Below are 16,754 nucleotides of genomic sequence, written 5' to 3'. Positions count from 1 at the left end.
TACTTTCATTTGACAAAACTTCGTTCAATGACAGGTACGCAATTGACTTTTCGTTATTAAGAATTATATCCGTATTACGTAGAAAGAGGAATTTTTCGAAAACATTCGCGCTGAAATATAAAATCAAATTTGATTGATACGTGTAATTCGAAAATGTTTAATGTGCAAAAACTTGTACATTAAAATCGAATGTCGTTAATACGTTATTTCAAAAGTGGGGTAGAATATTCATTAACTGAAAATGCTTTAGTCAGTTCGATAATGATTTATAAAGTTCATTATTCCTCCGCCTGCTTAGGTTCTGTACCGTGTACTCAAAAAGTTTATTTACGCTGCCACGTCATAATTAAAATTACTCATTTCATAATTCACGTTATACCCCAACCATGGTAGAACCTGAGCGACTTAACTTTTTGCAAATTTCACATTTTTCTCACTTTTCATTGATTTCTCACTAATCATCCACTCGGATACTGAAACTTCGAAATTTACAAAAGGCCAACTTGTACAGTTTGACGTCTGCGAGGTTCAAACGTTTTAGTGTACCAATATATAATATATGAGCATGTAAAAATGCTGTGTTGAAAATAGTGATTGACAATGACCCATTGTGCAATTATCTACTACAAAAAACATTCTATTAACAAACAAAAAAAATATCAACGATTATCAAGTGACATGAGCGAGGAATTTATTATGCAAAAAAAATGACGTGGGTTTTGGAGCAAAGGCGTTAATCATAAAAGTATAAAATAGTTGAAATTGAAAATGTACGCACGAATGTAATAACATTCAAAGTTCACGATAAGTAATCAGACACTTCATCGACAGTAAGAAAGACAACAGTTTCAAGCGAACAAGTAGTTTCCGCCACTTGCAAAAAATATTATGTATCAATATAAAAATACATTTCCTCTTGTTACACGTAAACGTTGATAGCCAATAACCTCTTTAAATATTTCATCGTACCTCGGCAACCCTATTTCATATTTGCTCACTGCCATCACCTATCTATCAACTTGACATCCCGTTCGCTTACCAATCTTAAGTCAACCCTAAGAATAAACTTTATTTCAAGACTGATAGCCAACGCACAACAAATCCAAAACTACGATAAATATATATAAGCTCTGACTCGGAGCTCCGAAATATTTGTATTACCTAAAATTGTAACATGTACAAATAATAAAAAAAAATTTCTATAAAAAAAAAAGAAAAAAAAAGTAATTATCGTGTTTTGCCCGATTCGAATCATTTAATTAAGAGCACAGCCAGTGCGTGGATTAACATCGCCAACATCCACACCGATAAATTACACTGAACCGGCACAAAGTGATTCGGCAGCGGCTTTTAACCCTCGGTACAATTCGAGTGGCTCGCATTTCTCGGATCTTGCGGTACAGAGTAATAAAAAATAAATATCACGGAACAAACTCGATAGTAAAAGCACTCGCGGAATTGTTCGCAGATTCGCTTTAACGTTACAGAGATATATATATATATGTATATACAGATACACGTTTGTATACGTAGGATCATGTGATATGACGATACGAGAGGCAATTTGTTAGAAGAGCGCGTTTGTCACGATGCATTTAGGATCCCCGACCACAGGATTAACAGCCCCAGCCGGTTTTGCCGTCTGCGAGCGTCTCTTTTGTCAGTGCGTGTGCCGCTACCGTTCGATGCACGTACGCAGCTACGATCCCAAAGCAATTATGTGCGCACAGCCACTTGAAATCAGAAAGTAGAGCGAGGCGCTATAATAGCGCCACGCGTAAATCTACTGAACTTGGAAAGCAATGTTGAGTGCAGAATAACGGATGGAAATTTCAAATGAACATTTAAAAATCTCGAGTTCAGCGACATGTAACAGTTACTTGTACATGGGTGATTTTTGTGGTTCGTACGGAATACGTAATGGCATTTCTAGATTAATTTAGATTCTATTAGCTTAGCTAAGTCTAATAATCTGATCCTAATCTAAATCTACTTTATGTCTTCGTCAAATAGAATTATGATGGGAGACGCTAAGCGAACTAATGGAATAAAATGTTATGCAATTTCCTTAGAAATTTAGTGACAGGTAAATTAACTGATTTGCAACATGTTATCTTGATGTTTTTTTTTTTTTCTATTATTTTCGTATTTCCCATGTTCAGTAATTGGATTAATTAAGAGAATGGAGGTATGATGAATTTATGTTAAATTTTTCTTCTCGGACAGTTAAGTGCTGATGTAAGATATGTGCTGCTTCAACGTAGCAGTTTCAATTATTCGCAAAGAACTCTTTTCATAAAAATTTGGCTTTCTTATTCGTTTGTATTATTTATTTGCGGTTGCCATATTGGATGCCTGATTTTGATTTTTGCTTTTTACATTGCAGATTTGGATTTTGAAACTTTTAAAATATCCTAGAAAGAATTTTTACGGTGACTTTGTCTTATTTTCGATGGTCATATTGGATCCAAAATTTTTATTTTCGAAATTTTGACTTTTCATTCAAATTTAACGTCCCTAAAAATCCGCGAGAACGAGTCATGTGAATCAAAACGACTTTTTAATTGAAAATATTTTTAGCCTTAAATTTTTCTTTCAAACTTAAGGGATTAAATACAAAATAATATATTAACATACGAAAAAAAAAAAATGTAAAAATCAATCGTAAAGCAACAAAAAATGCTTTTATTAAATCTATGATAACAATGGCCATTCATAAATGCTTCAATTCACCGACGTTTTGTATACGAATTGATCGAGTTCTGGCAGTTAGCATGATAAATAATCATATCATCGATAGATGAATAATAATATATATTATGTTGTCCACGTCTGCCAACATACAGGACATCGTCGTAACATATGTATAGACACGAATGTCTTAACGCAAGGAGCGGGTTAACCCCTTTGCGCATGATGTTTTTTCATAAATAAATTAGACAATAAAAAATAAAGAAAGATGCATCTGTACGTAAATAAAAGCAAACTGGACTACATTTATAGCACCACGCAGTAAGGCGTTAATTTGGACAACTAAAGTGAAATACATGTCCATCTTGCACGAACGCACGAATGCGTGCGCAGTCACGTCTCTGCATTCTACACACATTCTTCATAATCACGCAATATCACAAACTTGCAGCAATTGATGGACTTACGGCCTAAATAAAAGTTAACTCTATGCTCGCGTGCCACTTAAGACCCACATTGTAATACGATACAATGATGTCGCGTAAGCACGCAGAACCGAAAGTAAAACAAAACAAAAAGGTATACGACCATTAATTAAATTAGCCTTCGAGAAGGAGGAATACGATCAATTGAAAAATCAATTACGTCTAAGGGAAAAAGAAGAGTAAATCAATGCGGTAAATTGTCGTTCCGTTCCCCATAATTATTTCACGTGCATACTCGTCTTGCGAGAAAAGATATGTCGATCTTATAATACTATGAGAACTTTATCGACATAACCCCCAAAGTAAATAGCTCACGACGAAAATAGTATCCATTATCTGTTCTCTAAATAGAGTGTCGGTTGATTCGTTGGACTCTTGAGATGCTCTGCGGGTCACGTTTAAAATTCATTATGAACCGTCCTTTAAGTAGAGCGTCAGAACGTTTCTATGAACCGATGTAAAGAAGAGGAAAACGGTTAATTTTTTTTGTATTCATGTGAAGCGTCAAGTGAATACGAACTTTAACGTTGTGTGATAATTTATTTACGTACCTTACTTCCCTATGACTGTTATTTGTTCTTTACTTTGCTCTTTCCTTATATTCAACGATAAAATAACACATTTTGTACTTTATCCTATACCGAGGAAAGTATACTGAGGTCTCTAAACGCTTAGCACTATTAGACTTTAGCTATGTAAACGAATATATTCATACAATACTCTGGAAAAGTTGTTATGCCTACAGCGAATAATAAAAACTAAATTTTTCCACTCATTCAAATGGTATTCCTGGACCTGTTATCATTGCACCAATCCTCTGTACACGTTATCAATCAAGAAATTACTCATAAACGCGCGCGCACATGCACGCACGTACGCATGCAACGCAGATGCACGATCGCACACACCTGCAAAATTGTGGAATTGATAATTGAATATACATGCGATTTTTATTTTATAAATCTATAATAAGTAGGAAAAACATTGAAAAATCGATAAGTCATGGGTAGTTAGTTAAGAATGACGTTGTAATAAAATGCTTGCTGTGTAAGACAAATACAATACCTATGTCAACATTCTAATTGTCATATAATTTGTATGCCTGTGGGTACGTTTTTTTTTTCCCATTACGGATAGTCGCGGTCAAAATAATTGTTGTCGGTCCGGACAGGTACTCAATTCTGATTAATAGATATGTACATATGTACAAACTGTAATTGATGGGAGGATTTGACATAGGATACAAAATATCCGTAGACTGCATGGATTTTTATATCACAGAGCAAACTGCTGCGAAGGAGTAAATGCGTTAAGGAGAGTCTAAATGCCGTCCGAAGGATGAAGGAGAAAAAGCAAAGTCTGCTCCGGTGACACCCACCTTGCTAGTGGACCACTCCTCTTCGCGCGTTGACCCAAAATCTTCTCGACTACGGTGACATTGCCGCTTCGCGCCGCCTCCAGCAGCTCCTGATCCTTTCCCATGGTCCATTTACACCTCGAACACTCTCAAAAATTCACCCGTATCACTTTAATTTCTATTTTACTACGATTACTCGTGTTTCATTGATCCAGCGTGGCCATCTTGAGGCCGACTGAACTACCCTCTACCGGCCGCCACTGCAAAGTATACGGAAAGCCGAGCACTCGTATCGCACGGCCGTCAAGTGACAGCTGATACGTTGCCCTCACTTTTCGTTGCAGCATTTGTATACATTCATCATAATAATCGCGAATGTGCGTCAACCGCTGTGAATTTTTAGCAACATGAATCGCGGTCTCGCGCTAAAGTTTTTTTCTTTTTCGTCGGTTCTTTTTGCTTGCCATTCATCGTTGATCACACAAAGTACAGTGTTTAGCGGTAAGGGTTAACCTATAAACTGCATTTAAACAATATATATTTATATATATGAGACTCATAATGATGTAAATTTATTTATCATAAATATTTCCTATGTTTCAATTCCTATATTCTTTCGATTTTATTATTTATCTACTTTTTCCTGTATGGCTTTTTATTTATATATTACTTAGAGTTCTAATTATTCAGTTTATATCTGCATGTGCGAATTAATAAAAAAAAATTGATTGTTCCTCGAGATATCCGCTTTAAATAATTTTAAATAATTATTTTATTTTATAAAAGTATTCTATATTTGAAAATATATTTGAAAGAATTCATTCAACGTTAGAATTCCATTCAAACATTCTGAATACTTGTTTTTCTCAACCAACTGGAATTTGTTTTGTCTATAACGCTGTATTTATCAGTTTATATCAGAATGTGGTGAGTCTTTATAAAGTCTTAATTTATATTACATGCTTAAATCAGGAAACGTAGCAAGTCTGATGCGGAGACTCGACCACAACATACTTACAGGAGCGTACTACTTATAACAGTATACTGTTCTACTGCAATGAAAATAATCTCACGAGTCTTTCATTTCTTAGAGCTCAGGGTTAAAAGTCATATCTTTAATTGTTAAATGTGATCTGTCAGGCATCATACCAATTATTTGACAAACATAAAACTTGATTTAAACAAGTGCACATAACTGATTCTATATTAAATTAGATATTATTGGAACATTTCTCAATAGATTATTGTACATTCTTGTCACTTATTATTCTATGTGACTGCATCTATGTTTTGTAAGAAAAATATTTTAAGTTGTCATTCCTATCATTGGTCTCATTATCTTATTTTTACAATGTAACAAATACTATATTGCAACTAGCGTAATAAATAGTAAATTTTGAATTTTATAAATAATACCTTACTATGTTCCATGCAGTTATACTTTCGCTGATCTATCATATGCTGCGAGAAACTTTCATTACAAGTTTTGAATAACGAGAAGCTATTTTATTTGCGTATTCACTCCACAGTATTGAATTGTATAGCTGTTACTGATTCTAATTTTTATTGACATGTACCGAGCAAATTTTGTAGCCATATAATTTATTCAAATGTTGATTTACACATGATGTTTGATATTAGAATTCATCATGTTTTAGTACAATACTTTGTATAAAAATGTTTTGTATGAATATACAAAGAATGCATTATTCAAAATTGGTTTTGTTATTCCTTACTTATAAGGATTTAAAAAACATGTAAATATACATTCAGATAATAGATTATTAATATTCTATACTACAGAATCTATATACATTTTTATTTTATATATCTGTCAGAATTTCTATAAACAAGGTTAATGTAAATAGTAATCTTCTACAGCAAAATATTATTTAAGTAAACTTCAAGCTAGAATAATTTACATACCAAATCGCTAGCTATTAAAAATTTTTACATTGGCTGATGTATGATCATTTTAATAAGAACACAAGCCCAAGTAGATCAAATCTATACAAACGTAACACAGCCACTGAATAATATCTAACTGTACTATGCACATTAGTAAAATTCTTATAGATACATTTTTATTACTCAATGTGAATACGCATTCCTGAAGAATTTCAAAAAATGTATGAATATCACAATGTTTTTATTAATTTTTACTGATTAATGTTGATAATCATTTTACAGATGACAACAATGTAACGATATCATTGACGGGTTATAATTCATCAGAAAGCAATGACCGGGCATTCACTCAACAAACCACTTTTGCAGCTTCCAGTAACTTAACTATTGATATTATAAATATCCCTCAGACGGTTTCATTTATAATAGCTCAAGTTCACACCTATCAATATAATGTTACATTGTCCTATGATCAAACGTCATTTAATACTTCAAGCAATAGCGTGTTTGGAACGAATCTCGGCCTTGTGGTTGTCATAAACGGAGGATCCGCAGCTCAAGTATTTGTGAGCAATGATAACATCGTCGACGTTGACGCATTACTTGCAGTGGTGGCGTATCCTGTTACAGGTACGTATTTCAATACGTATTAAAAACAATTAAAATACAAAAGAAACACGAACATAAGAATAAAAAAGTAAAATTATTAAATTGTTAACTCATCTCTTATGTGTATTCAAATTAAAAAGTCTTATTATATGTATTATTCATGGGGTACAAAATTTATGTTCATTTTTATGCGTAAATTTACACATAAAAATACGCATTTTACGCAATTTATGCGTATTTCAATAATTATTTTGATATTCCAACTTATTATTTACTTTGAACAAATTATAACAAAATAATACTAGATATTTTCAAATACGATGCATGTTTGTATCTTAAATGATTTGAAAGTAAGATACACGTATGATATGATGAACGAATACAAATGAAAATTTACAATACGTGATTGACAACTTGTCAAGAGCATTAAAAAAATGATTATGTTCATTGAAGTAGAGTTTAAAAATTTCATGATAGTTAAAAATTATTAGTGTCATAAATATATGTCAATTTCCGACCAAAAGAAATCACGGAACTGATAGTCAATAATTATTGTTTATATTATTTGAAATATTTATTTCGCTTTTATAATATTTCTTGATGCATCTAAATTTTACTTCAAACGTTTACCAACTCCACGGTAAGAATAATGATTGTAATATTATTTGTAACAATTGTTAGTATTCTTTAAGCACATTTCTTTGTTTCCATTAAATTTATGAAATAACCGTAAATGCCCGTATTCCCTATGACACGTTAAGAATATTACCAAAACGTATCGACGAATACATATTTCCTGCAACAATTTATTACTATCCCTATAGCACCAATGCCAGGGGGCTGCAACATGGAATTCGGTCTCGAAATTGCTCCGTTCCAAAAATTGGTCGTCAACGAAGCGACAGTAATCGTTGACGCACAACCGGCTGCTGCACCGATGACGCAAGAGATTTCAAACTCCTGCGAACAACATCCTGTCCATCATGAATCCTATCGCCTGTATCTGCCCGAACAAGATTTTACCACTGAAACATACTTTTTAGCAATAAAAAATATGTTAACGGTTCAAGATGTTGTGCGCAATGCGAAACAGGTACTGTATTTCATCTTGATTTTTATTCAATTCAAACATTAAATGCAAAAAATTAAGCTTAACCCTTTTAGTGCCAACCGAAGGAATTGTACTTAAGCGAACAAAAACCAAACCAATTTGATGTAATTTAGAATTGAGAGAAAAATCATAAGAAAAAAAAGTAAGAATGATATTTACAAAATTGAAAAAGAGGAACATATTACGAAATAAAGGGAGAGTCCCTTTTTATAAATTTATTTTTATCAACAGTTCTCTCGCGATGCGAATAGCAAAGTCCCATCGCATGCGCAACGATATATCGGCACTAAAAGGGTTAAAAATATTGTTAAAATTGAAGAGGTCTGTTCAATTTCTAAAGTGACAACTGTCGATTAAATTGATATAATAAATAAATCTAATTTTCCTAAAAACCGTTTTTGTTATTTGAAAAAAGAAAGAAAAACTGTAAGGATTTGACATAAAGGCAATTGCTGTTAACTTAAATTAACATATTTGTTTTTTACTATATGTTATACATATATTCGTTTATCATTAGGTTCCAGTGCTAGCAAATACATCCCCCATGAGGCGCATATACAGCGCTTACCCTGGTACCGGAGCCTCGTACGTCGTCATCGCAACGTATGGAAACTACTCTGCTGCATACGTGCCAATTTTTACGTACGCATGCAGTCCTCTCTTTTGGAAGGACACGTGTCAGGTGTTAAGTACGAACGAATACATGAGTATTTAAAAATTTTAATAAAAAGAACCATGAATTACTCTCTTCTTTCTTTTAGCAACCACTCTGTCGAAGTTCCTCTGTGCTGCAACATTGTTCCTCGGAATCTTCATTGCGTTTTTAGGCCACAAATTCGTTAAGACTGAAATATTCCTATTGGGATGTCTATCAGGATGGATGATTAGCTACATAATACTTGTCATATGTGAAGTTTTTAGTCCAACAGGTAAGCTTCATTGTCTGCCGCTTTAGCCGTTTAATCACATAATATCAGTTTAAGAAAAAAAAAAAAAAAAAAAAAGAATTTTACGTAACGGAAATTACACTGGACCATCTTCATTGCGTTGCCATTGTCACGTTGGTAAATCCATGGCTACGGTGATCGTAAAGTGAATAAACTTTTATTAATAACGAACGTAATCCAACGCGTTCAAGCAATTCCTGGTCATAAATATAAATAAAAACAAAGGTATGGAAACTGTTGGAAAAAGAAGCATAGAAAGAACACTCTGTAAGGATTTTATTGAAATATTAAATTGTCACTGTTAATGTTCAAGGCAACATCAACATAGCTCTGGCTGTTGGAATCATTACCGGGATCGTCTGGCTCAAACTATGGTTGTCTTATGGAATTCCACTGCTCTTAATCCTCCTCGCCGCGATAACTGTGGGGTCTTTCTTCGCTTGCATCGTATATTTCAGCGTGCCAGGTACAGAACTACATGTACATACAAGTGCGTACAGTCCTGGCCGAATGGATGCGCAATGGAGGCTGTTAAAAATTATAGGAAAATAATGAAAGCCAGCTTAAAGCAAGGGATGAGAGCTCCCCCGAAGTTAGTCCGAGTTTGGCGAAGGGATGAAGCACAGCCAGTCCCCCATAGCTTCTATCAATGTTATCCACTCATGTGGAAACTTCGCTTGCCGAATCCCCCGATGCTGCAGAAGCGACGGGCATTCGTGCCTCCCGCCTTTCTCACCGTAACACGCTGCCAACCCCCGATATCTCTCTCTCTCACACACACACACATATATACATACTCACCAAGAGAGAGAGAGAGAGAGAGAGAGACGCACGCGCGAGTACACGTACACACACTCCATTTCTCACTCTATCAGCCTCTCCCTTCTTGAAATTTCCCTCAGTTCCTCTTCATCCAAAGTATCCCTAGTCCCAGTTCCAGCTCCGACCCCGACTGCCACCATCTCCCAATTTCATTCCGTTCCGTTTCGTTCTATTCCATCTCTCTCCTTCTCTCTACGCCTGTTCTTGCCCCTGCCAACCTCTCCTGCTTCCTGTCCCATACCGTCTCGTAGCTCCCCAACCGTACACGCGCTCCCACCAAATGCCGTAACCAGCTTGGAAGATTCACATTTACCTAATTGTGTCCCCATATTTATTTAGCGGAGAACGTATTTAGATTACACGCTCGGTACATCCGTAACTGCATAAAGTATCCCGCGGGATGTAACAGGGGTGCATTGGCTGCCATTGTTACCCAACTACTCACGGTCATCCTACAATTCATTCGCGTGCCACATCTTGTCCATTGAATTGTGGCCAGAAGCGAATCCTATTTTTGTAGTTTTCTGACAAAGCCTTCTGTAAACGTCACGTCACGTTTCAATGCATTATCTTGCTGGCAATTTCATTTTTACATATTGATCATTTATATATCCAATTCACTGTTGTCACTTTCCTTCATCGAGCTGCAATTAAAAGCAAGGTAAATATACGGTACCAGGTCGATTGGCGACATCGCGATAATAACAGATTCTCATTCTAGATAACTATCCGTCTAATTTGCAGCTTCCCACGCGTCAATCGTATCTCGCAACATCAATTCATGTGTATTAAGTCGGGGTCCTGAAGGAGGCACGATCAGTGACAAGAAAGTCACATGCAGCTCAATTACTTCCAAATGCTATCGCGCTGATGTATCTCTTTTTCGAAATCGATCCTCAGCACCCTTCACCTACACATAGATGATACTGGAAGCTACGGATGCAATGAAGTCGACGGTAGGCAGGGATGACGTTGAAGGACGCTAATCCAGCTGATCGAACTTTTTTTCTTTCAGATGGTCTTGCACTCCTCGAAAACGATCTCAACTTTTGGCTAATCTTTTTCTTGGTGATCCTGACGACGGTGCTCGTTCTCTGCGTTTTATCATACAGGGCCAATATTATATGCTGCGCTGTACTTGGTTCCTATGCTGTGATACTACCGATCGACTATTACATTGGCTCGAATCTCAAATACATCGTCATCAATGCTATCAGAAGAGCAACTGTCACTGGATTCAATCTGGCCATTATACATCCACCTTTTCAAATAAAAGGTACAGGTTTTACGGAGAAATTTTACTTCTCTCAAAGAGGCATTGCCTATATGGAAGCAATTCCATTCGTTGAGCAATCATAAGAACGTTTATACAATTTTGCAGATATTATCCTGACATGTGTTTGGATAATCATCAAGATATTTGGCACGAAGGTACAGCTCAGGCAGAATAAAGGGAGGCCTCCGTTCCCACCGGCTGCCTCAAACTCTACCTCTAGAAGACGACGTCATACGGAAAGAACGCCGCTGCTAGTTTCCTCTACGGTCCCTATTTTCATTTTGGGAAATGAAAGTGACGATGTCTTTTATTCACCTAACCACAGCTGGTTTAATTCAATTTTAAAACCGTGCTGGCCTCGTTCGAGGAACGTCTAAAATATCCTGATTCGTTGAAAGTACTTTTTATGTTGCAAACATTTCTGAAATACAGCTGTGGTAACTGTAGTGGCGACGTGTTGTCGAGTTGTCATTGATCAGGCGATCGATTAAATATAAAAATAAAATGCTATTTTTTACCACCTGATGTTAAACTATTTGTTCATAATTTTAAAAAGAAGCAGTGCCCGTGATAATAATATCTTTAGGAAGTATTTGTATGTTTTGCTATGTATCTTATCGTCATTTGATGTATATCATAATAAACGTCATTATTTAATGGAGTAGAAACCTGACGTTGTGCATTCCCTTCCCTTTGAAATATTAATGTTAACTCGGTGTCTTTTTTCGGTATGCACGTCCAAGTGTATAGGAGCAAGAAATTGTGCATAGAGATACGTAAATGTATTTTCCATAATTTCATTTAAACAGTACTGGGAAGTTTTGTACAAAGGTAAATAATCGTCTGTAGTTAAGAGATCTTCGTTAAAATCAAATAACATTTATTGAATCGAGACAGTGACACCTAACAATGGTTCTATTATCTACTACTTACAATCTTAGAGGTAATCACAGCAACAATATTATCTCATTATTCACAACACTTACATAGATTACTGCCGCAATATTATATTATTCTCGTTAATAACTTTGTTTATACTCGTACAATGTATCTGTTATTATTAATATTATCGAATAATAAGGAAATATTATACCACTTCTGCGCCAAGTTCATAGAAACAAATTTTATCATGATTACGAATATCTCGGATACTTCGCTATATTCGAATTATTCCTTTTTACAGGAAAATAATAAACGCTTTTTGAAATTTTCCAATCACCGTCTCCACAACAACTCCATATGCATATAGTTTCTTTCCGCCGAGTATATGGAACGAATGCACATTTTAAAAAATCTATATTGGTCGAATCCCATATAACGTAACGCCGTTTACGCGACTGATGAACTCTCCTTGTTGTCATCGTCAATCCGTACAATACGTGAGATACGAAATATCGAATACCATAAATTTTTAACTCCAAATTTAAAGACATGATCGAATAGTTTTCGCTAAATGTACAAGGAATCTTACTTTTTAATAATTTTTATGTGTTACATGTACATGATCATGTATTTACATATATAAATTTATAGATTTATTTGCGTCTTAAATATTACATTCGCGCACGATTTAAACGTCGTTGTATTGATTTTCCTAGAACGCGGAAAAGTGTACTGTCAATTTTAAACGTGCAAAGCTCATCCCGAGCACCGTACACAATATTTGAAGGCATCTCTTGTTGTACGTAACGAGAGAACTATCGACATTTTGATAAAGTTCAAGTGAAATTTGGTGTCTTACGTTACAAAAAGAGTAAAATTAAGTGGTAGGAATTCCAAATAAAACCAAATGAAAATAATAGTCAGCCGACACAAGTAATATTTGACTTCGGAGTGATAAAATTGACGAACCTGAACAACGCAAGTAAATTCAATTACTTTTCCCATAATGTATACGACATTAAAAGTTTGGTCGATCGTCATTATTTAGAAGGTCCGAGACGCGGAAGTGGTATAAAAAGAATAAATCAAGTACTTCGTGTTCTCAATTCGAATTCTCGACGAATTGATACTTAAAATTGGAAGCGAAACTACTCGCGTCAAATGGAAGTCTTCCGAGATAGTATTTCACATTTTATTCGTTTATTTTCCAAAAATATAAATTTAAAACTAATATACATTATTCTTCGTTAGGTGTATCATATAAACTTCTAACAAATTACACTGGTTAAACAGACCGTAGGCGATATTTAAGATGAGATGCCGCGCTGCGGATTGGGTTTCTTTTTTTGCGCGTGGTTACGTCCGTCGAGGTTAGCTTTTATTTATTATTCACGGTAAACTACTGTTCTATCTGCTTGAGAGACCATCGCTACGGAAAAAAAAAAAGAAAAAATTGCGCAAGAGGCTATTCGAACGATCGAGAAGAATCTTCTCCAATTTTCACGAAATGCTCAGAAACGAAAGATCAAAGCGATTAATCGTTTCAATTTTCGGACTGATCATTGGACATTTTAATTTCATAGGTTCTTACTCGGGAACTAGTATATATGTCTGTTAAATAAATCATTGTTAAGTTCGATACAAGGAAACACGATCAACGATTGCGATCCGGTCGACAGAAATGTATTGAGTGATTAACATATAAAGATAAAGAAAAATTGTATCGATTCTGTATTACTGGATCCATCTATGTAATATACATAAACATATGAGTTATTCAGTCGAAATGCACCAACTGAAGTTAGCGCGTCCATTTGATTCTCACAGTAAAACCACCTTCAGGTTGTACGTTTGGGCTGAATAACGAGGTATTTACTGAATTCGCCAAAATAAAACGTGTTCACGTGTGCTCGATGGATATATTGGATATTGTTTTATGAAAAAATTTCATTAAAATTCTGCCAAGGAATCAAAAGTCACGAACAAAGATAACATTAGATCTGAATCGAATTATTCAAATGAAAAGTCGCCCACGAGGTTATCAGCGAGATCGTTCGGGAACCTTCGTGAGTTTCCGCCTCTCTTCGTGTTCCATGAGACCCAATAGAGAATCTTGTCGAACACCTCGCTCGGGTCCCATCGATCAGACGAAATCTTATTTTTCATCTGTCCCGTTCGAAAAGCTGCGCGCTTCGCTGATACCGATCGAAAGCAAAAATTTAATGGTCAAATATGTCAATGAGGAGAGACGGGTTGAAACTTAAGTAAATGTAGGCTCGCTATTATGATTATTATTATTAATATTTATTTCTTTAATAACTCAAACGATATTTTGGACTCGTGAGTGACTAACGGGTTCTGCCATTTTCAAAGGGAATACACTGACGGTCGATCGTGGTATGAAGATTACGTACGGTTAAGGCTTGTGGGGGCTGGAAGGTGGGATGCGCGTCTGAACGCTACTGTTAATCTTTACTTATATACAGTGGCAATATTTCTAAATGTACATTATAAACTAACGAGAGTAACAAATCCTATTTAACATTACCCTTTATACAGAAATCATAAGAGAATCTCTCTTAATTGTCAAAACGGCCGCGGGATATAGGGTTGCTGAATAACCTCGTTATCCTACCTGCACGACAGAGTTATTTTACAAAATAAACCGAAATATGAAGGGGAAACATTTCTCTTTAAATCAGTATAAATTCTATGATAACCCAACCCAACCTAACTCCTCCCAATGTCGCTAGAAAACTTATTTCAAATTTTTAACAGAATCATGACGAACTTGTTATCGCATCGTACCAGTACCATCGGCAGTAGTGTACCTTTGGAGAAGGAATAAGCTCGGTTAAAAATGGAAATACACAATATTTTTTGAGAATCTTAGTAGAGATTATGAAAGTCCAGGACACTTCGAAAAGCTAGCAATGCTTGTATCGTCCTAGTGCTGAGAGCTAGACAGGTTCTGAAATTACGAGAAAGAATGTATACCAAAAAATTTATACTGAAAATTGATCAATTTTTTGTAATGGAGTATATAAGTTGAGCTTAATTTGAGTTTATGAATTTCTGTTTGATTTTTCATTTAGAGGTACAGCCATGGATAGAGCTTTGGAATTTTATGAGATTAATATTTAAAAAAACAGTTCAGTATTCAATATCGGAGCAACCTGTGCGAATCTGGTTACCAGTTAATCGGCTTGCGTACTGATACGAAATGGCGTAAAAACAATGATACTTGACGAAATCGTGCTGGACGCGATGACAAAATTGACAAAATACGACGCAACCATGCGGGAAATACGTGCCCGGTTATCAGTGTAATTTTGAATTAAACGATAAAACAACTCGGTCTCCGATTAGAAAATAAACGTCAGAAAGTCATTAACGTGGATCCCCACGATAAACGAATTATCATAAATGGCACATAACCCTGTCTCGGATTGACGTTCGTTCATCAAAGCAAAAACCAGAATAGGTTCCGTACACGAAGGAGCGCAGCTCCATTTCCTACGTATTGCTGTTGCGCACGACTAAGTGGAATCTCGTGGCTTTTAATTATTTTCAAAAAAAATAATCCATCGAAAATGACTAAAAATTGTACTAAAGGATTATAATACATGTATACGGAAAATGAATATGACGTGTCGCATGTCATATATCACGGCTGAACGCAATAAAGACACACGTGTCTCCCTTGCAAATACGATAGAGGCGCATAAAGTGAAGAGTAACGACTAAGGTGTAAAAAGCAAAGAAGAAAGAAAGAATGGTGATAATATAAAACGTGAATCCACGTGACAAAGTTTTCACGGACACGAGCAGCCCCGGCAGTCACTTACGAGCGAGCAATTATTCGCTTTCGTGTCTTTGGCATGGCATTGCGAGTGAAAGCACCGAAGGCTGAATAGTGAGCAATAGATAGATATAGCGGCCCCCTCGTATTTCTCGACGCCATATCTCCGGATAAACGCGATGGCCGCCGGAAGAATCCACCCTCGGCAAACGCTATCAGTCCCCACGCTCCTGAATGAGAACGTTCCCCTCCCCCTCTATTCGAGAGTCCCCGCGCTCCTCCCGATCCAGGGTGCATCTTCGCCGAGTGCGAGAGAGAGAACGTTCAACCGCCGAACGCTCTTTCTCCCAGATTTCGCTTAATCGCTCAGCAATTATCGGATACGAATGCGCCAATCGCTCCCAATCGAGATTAACCGTCTACGGTTCGACATTCACCAACCAATTTCGATTGTCCTTCGGAGCGTTCGTTAAATCGACTGTCCATGTTATATTTATACATTTGACTGAAGAGTAGAAAAGGGACGACGCAACGGCGAAGAAGCTGGCTCCGAGAGAATGGCGAAGGGAGATCAGGAAAATTTCTATGTTCCTTTCTCCACGTATCTCCCTTCTCTCGTATCTCGCTTAGCGTCGGAGACAGTGATCCGTGTGTCTCGAGTAGGCGATAATAAGTAACTGCGGCTGAGAAGGTCTGGTGGTTTGCTGGACTTGGGTAGACTGGTAAGGTTAGGTAAATAGGTAAAATGGGTATACCCTGCATGACCCGGGTTCGACGAAATGCATCTATAATATTATAAGATAAGTAATAACAGTAAGATAGCTAAGTAAAATAGGTTCCGAACGGTATTGAAGAGGGGGGTGG

The 16,754-nt window shown here is 36.1% G+C and overlaps 3 protein-coding genes across 7 annotated transcripts in view; 1 reads left to right on the top strand and 2 right to left on the bottom strand.

Moving 5' to 3' along the window:
• Positions 1 to 4,800, bottom strand: part of LOC107271110 (ankyrin repeat and sterile alpha motif domain-containing protein 1B) — a 55,579-nt gene extending 50,779 nt beyond the window's left edge. For all 3 annotated transcript variants that reach the window (XM_015746726.2, XM_015746727.2, XM_025088350.1), the window contains exon 1: positions 4,555 to 4,800. In XM_015746726.2, coding sequence (XP_015602212.1) covers positions 4,555 to 4,658 — 104 coding nt within the window. In that variant the 5' untranslated portion in view covers positions 4,659 to 4,800. The remainder of the gene's footprint in view (positions 1 to 4,554) is intronic.
• A 7-nt stretch (positions 4,801 to 4,807) lies between these two features.
• On the top strand, positions 4,808 to 11,874 carry LOC107271111 (transmembrane 7 superfamily member 3). Of its 2 annotated transcripts, XM_015746728.2 has the most exons (8): positions 4,808 to 5,034; positions 6,724 to 7,071; positions 7,875 to 8,143; positions 8,679 to 8,850; positions 8,923 to 9,090; positions 9,422 to 9,574; positions 10,946 to 11,206; positions 11,312 to 11,874. In XM_015746728.2, the coding sequence occupies exons 1-8, from the start codon at positions 4,941 to 4,943 to the stop codon at positions 11,581 to 11,583; spliced, it is 1,737 nt and encodes a 578-aa protein (XP_015602214.1). In that variant the 5' UTR covers positions 4,808 to 4,940; the 3' UTR covers positions 11,584 to 11,874. The 2 variants fall into 2 exon arrangements, with proteins under 2 accessions (XP_015602214.1, XP_024944119.1); XM_025088351.1 differs by lacking the exon at positions 9,422 to 9,574.
• Positions 11,875 to 12,065: 191 nt separating this feature from the next.
• LOC107271114 (paired box protein Pax-6) overlaps positions 12,066 to 16,754 on the bottom strand; it is a 34,241-nt gene continuing 29,552 nt past the window's right edge. For both annotated transcript variants that reach the window (XM_025088349.1, XM_015746732.2), the window contains exon 12: positions 12,066 to 16,675. The gene's annotated coding sequence lies outside the window, so the exon portion shown is untranslated. The remainder of the gene's footprint in view (positions 16,676 to 16,754) is intronic.

The sequence above is a fragment of the Cephus cinctus genome, unplaced genomic scaffold (assembly GCF_000341935.2).
Source record: "Cephus cinctus unplaced genomic scaffold, Ccin1 Ccin1_scaffold0898, whole genome shotgun sequence".
In the NCBI taxonomy this organism is placed as follows: Eukaryota; Metazoa; Arthropoda; class Insecta; order Hymenoptera; family Cephidae; genus Cephus; species Cephus cinctus.
This window is presented reverse-complemented; position numbering and strand designations above follow the sequence as displayed.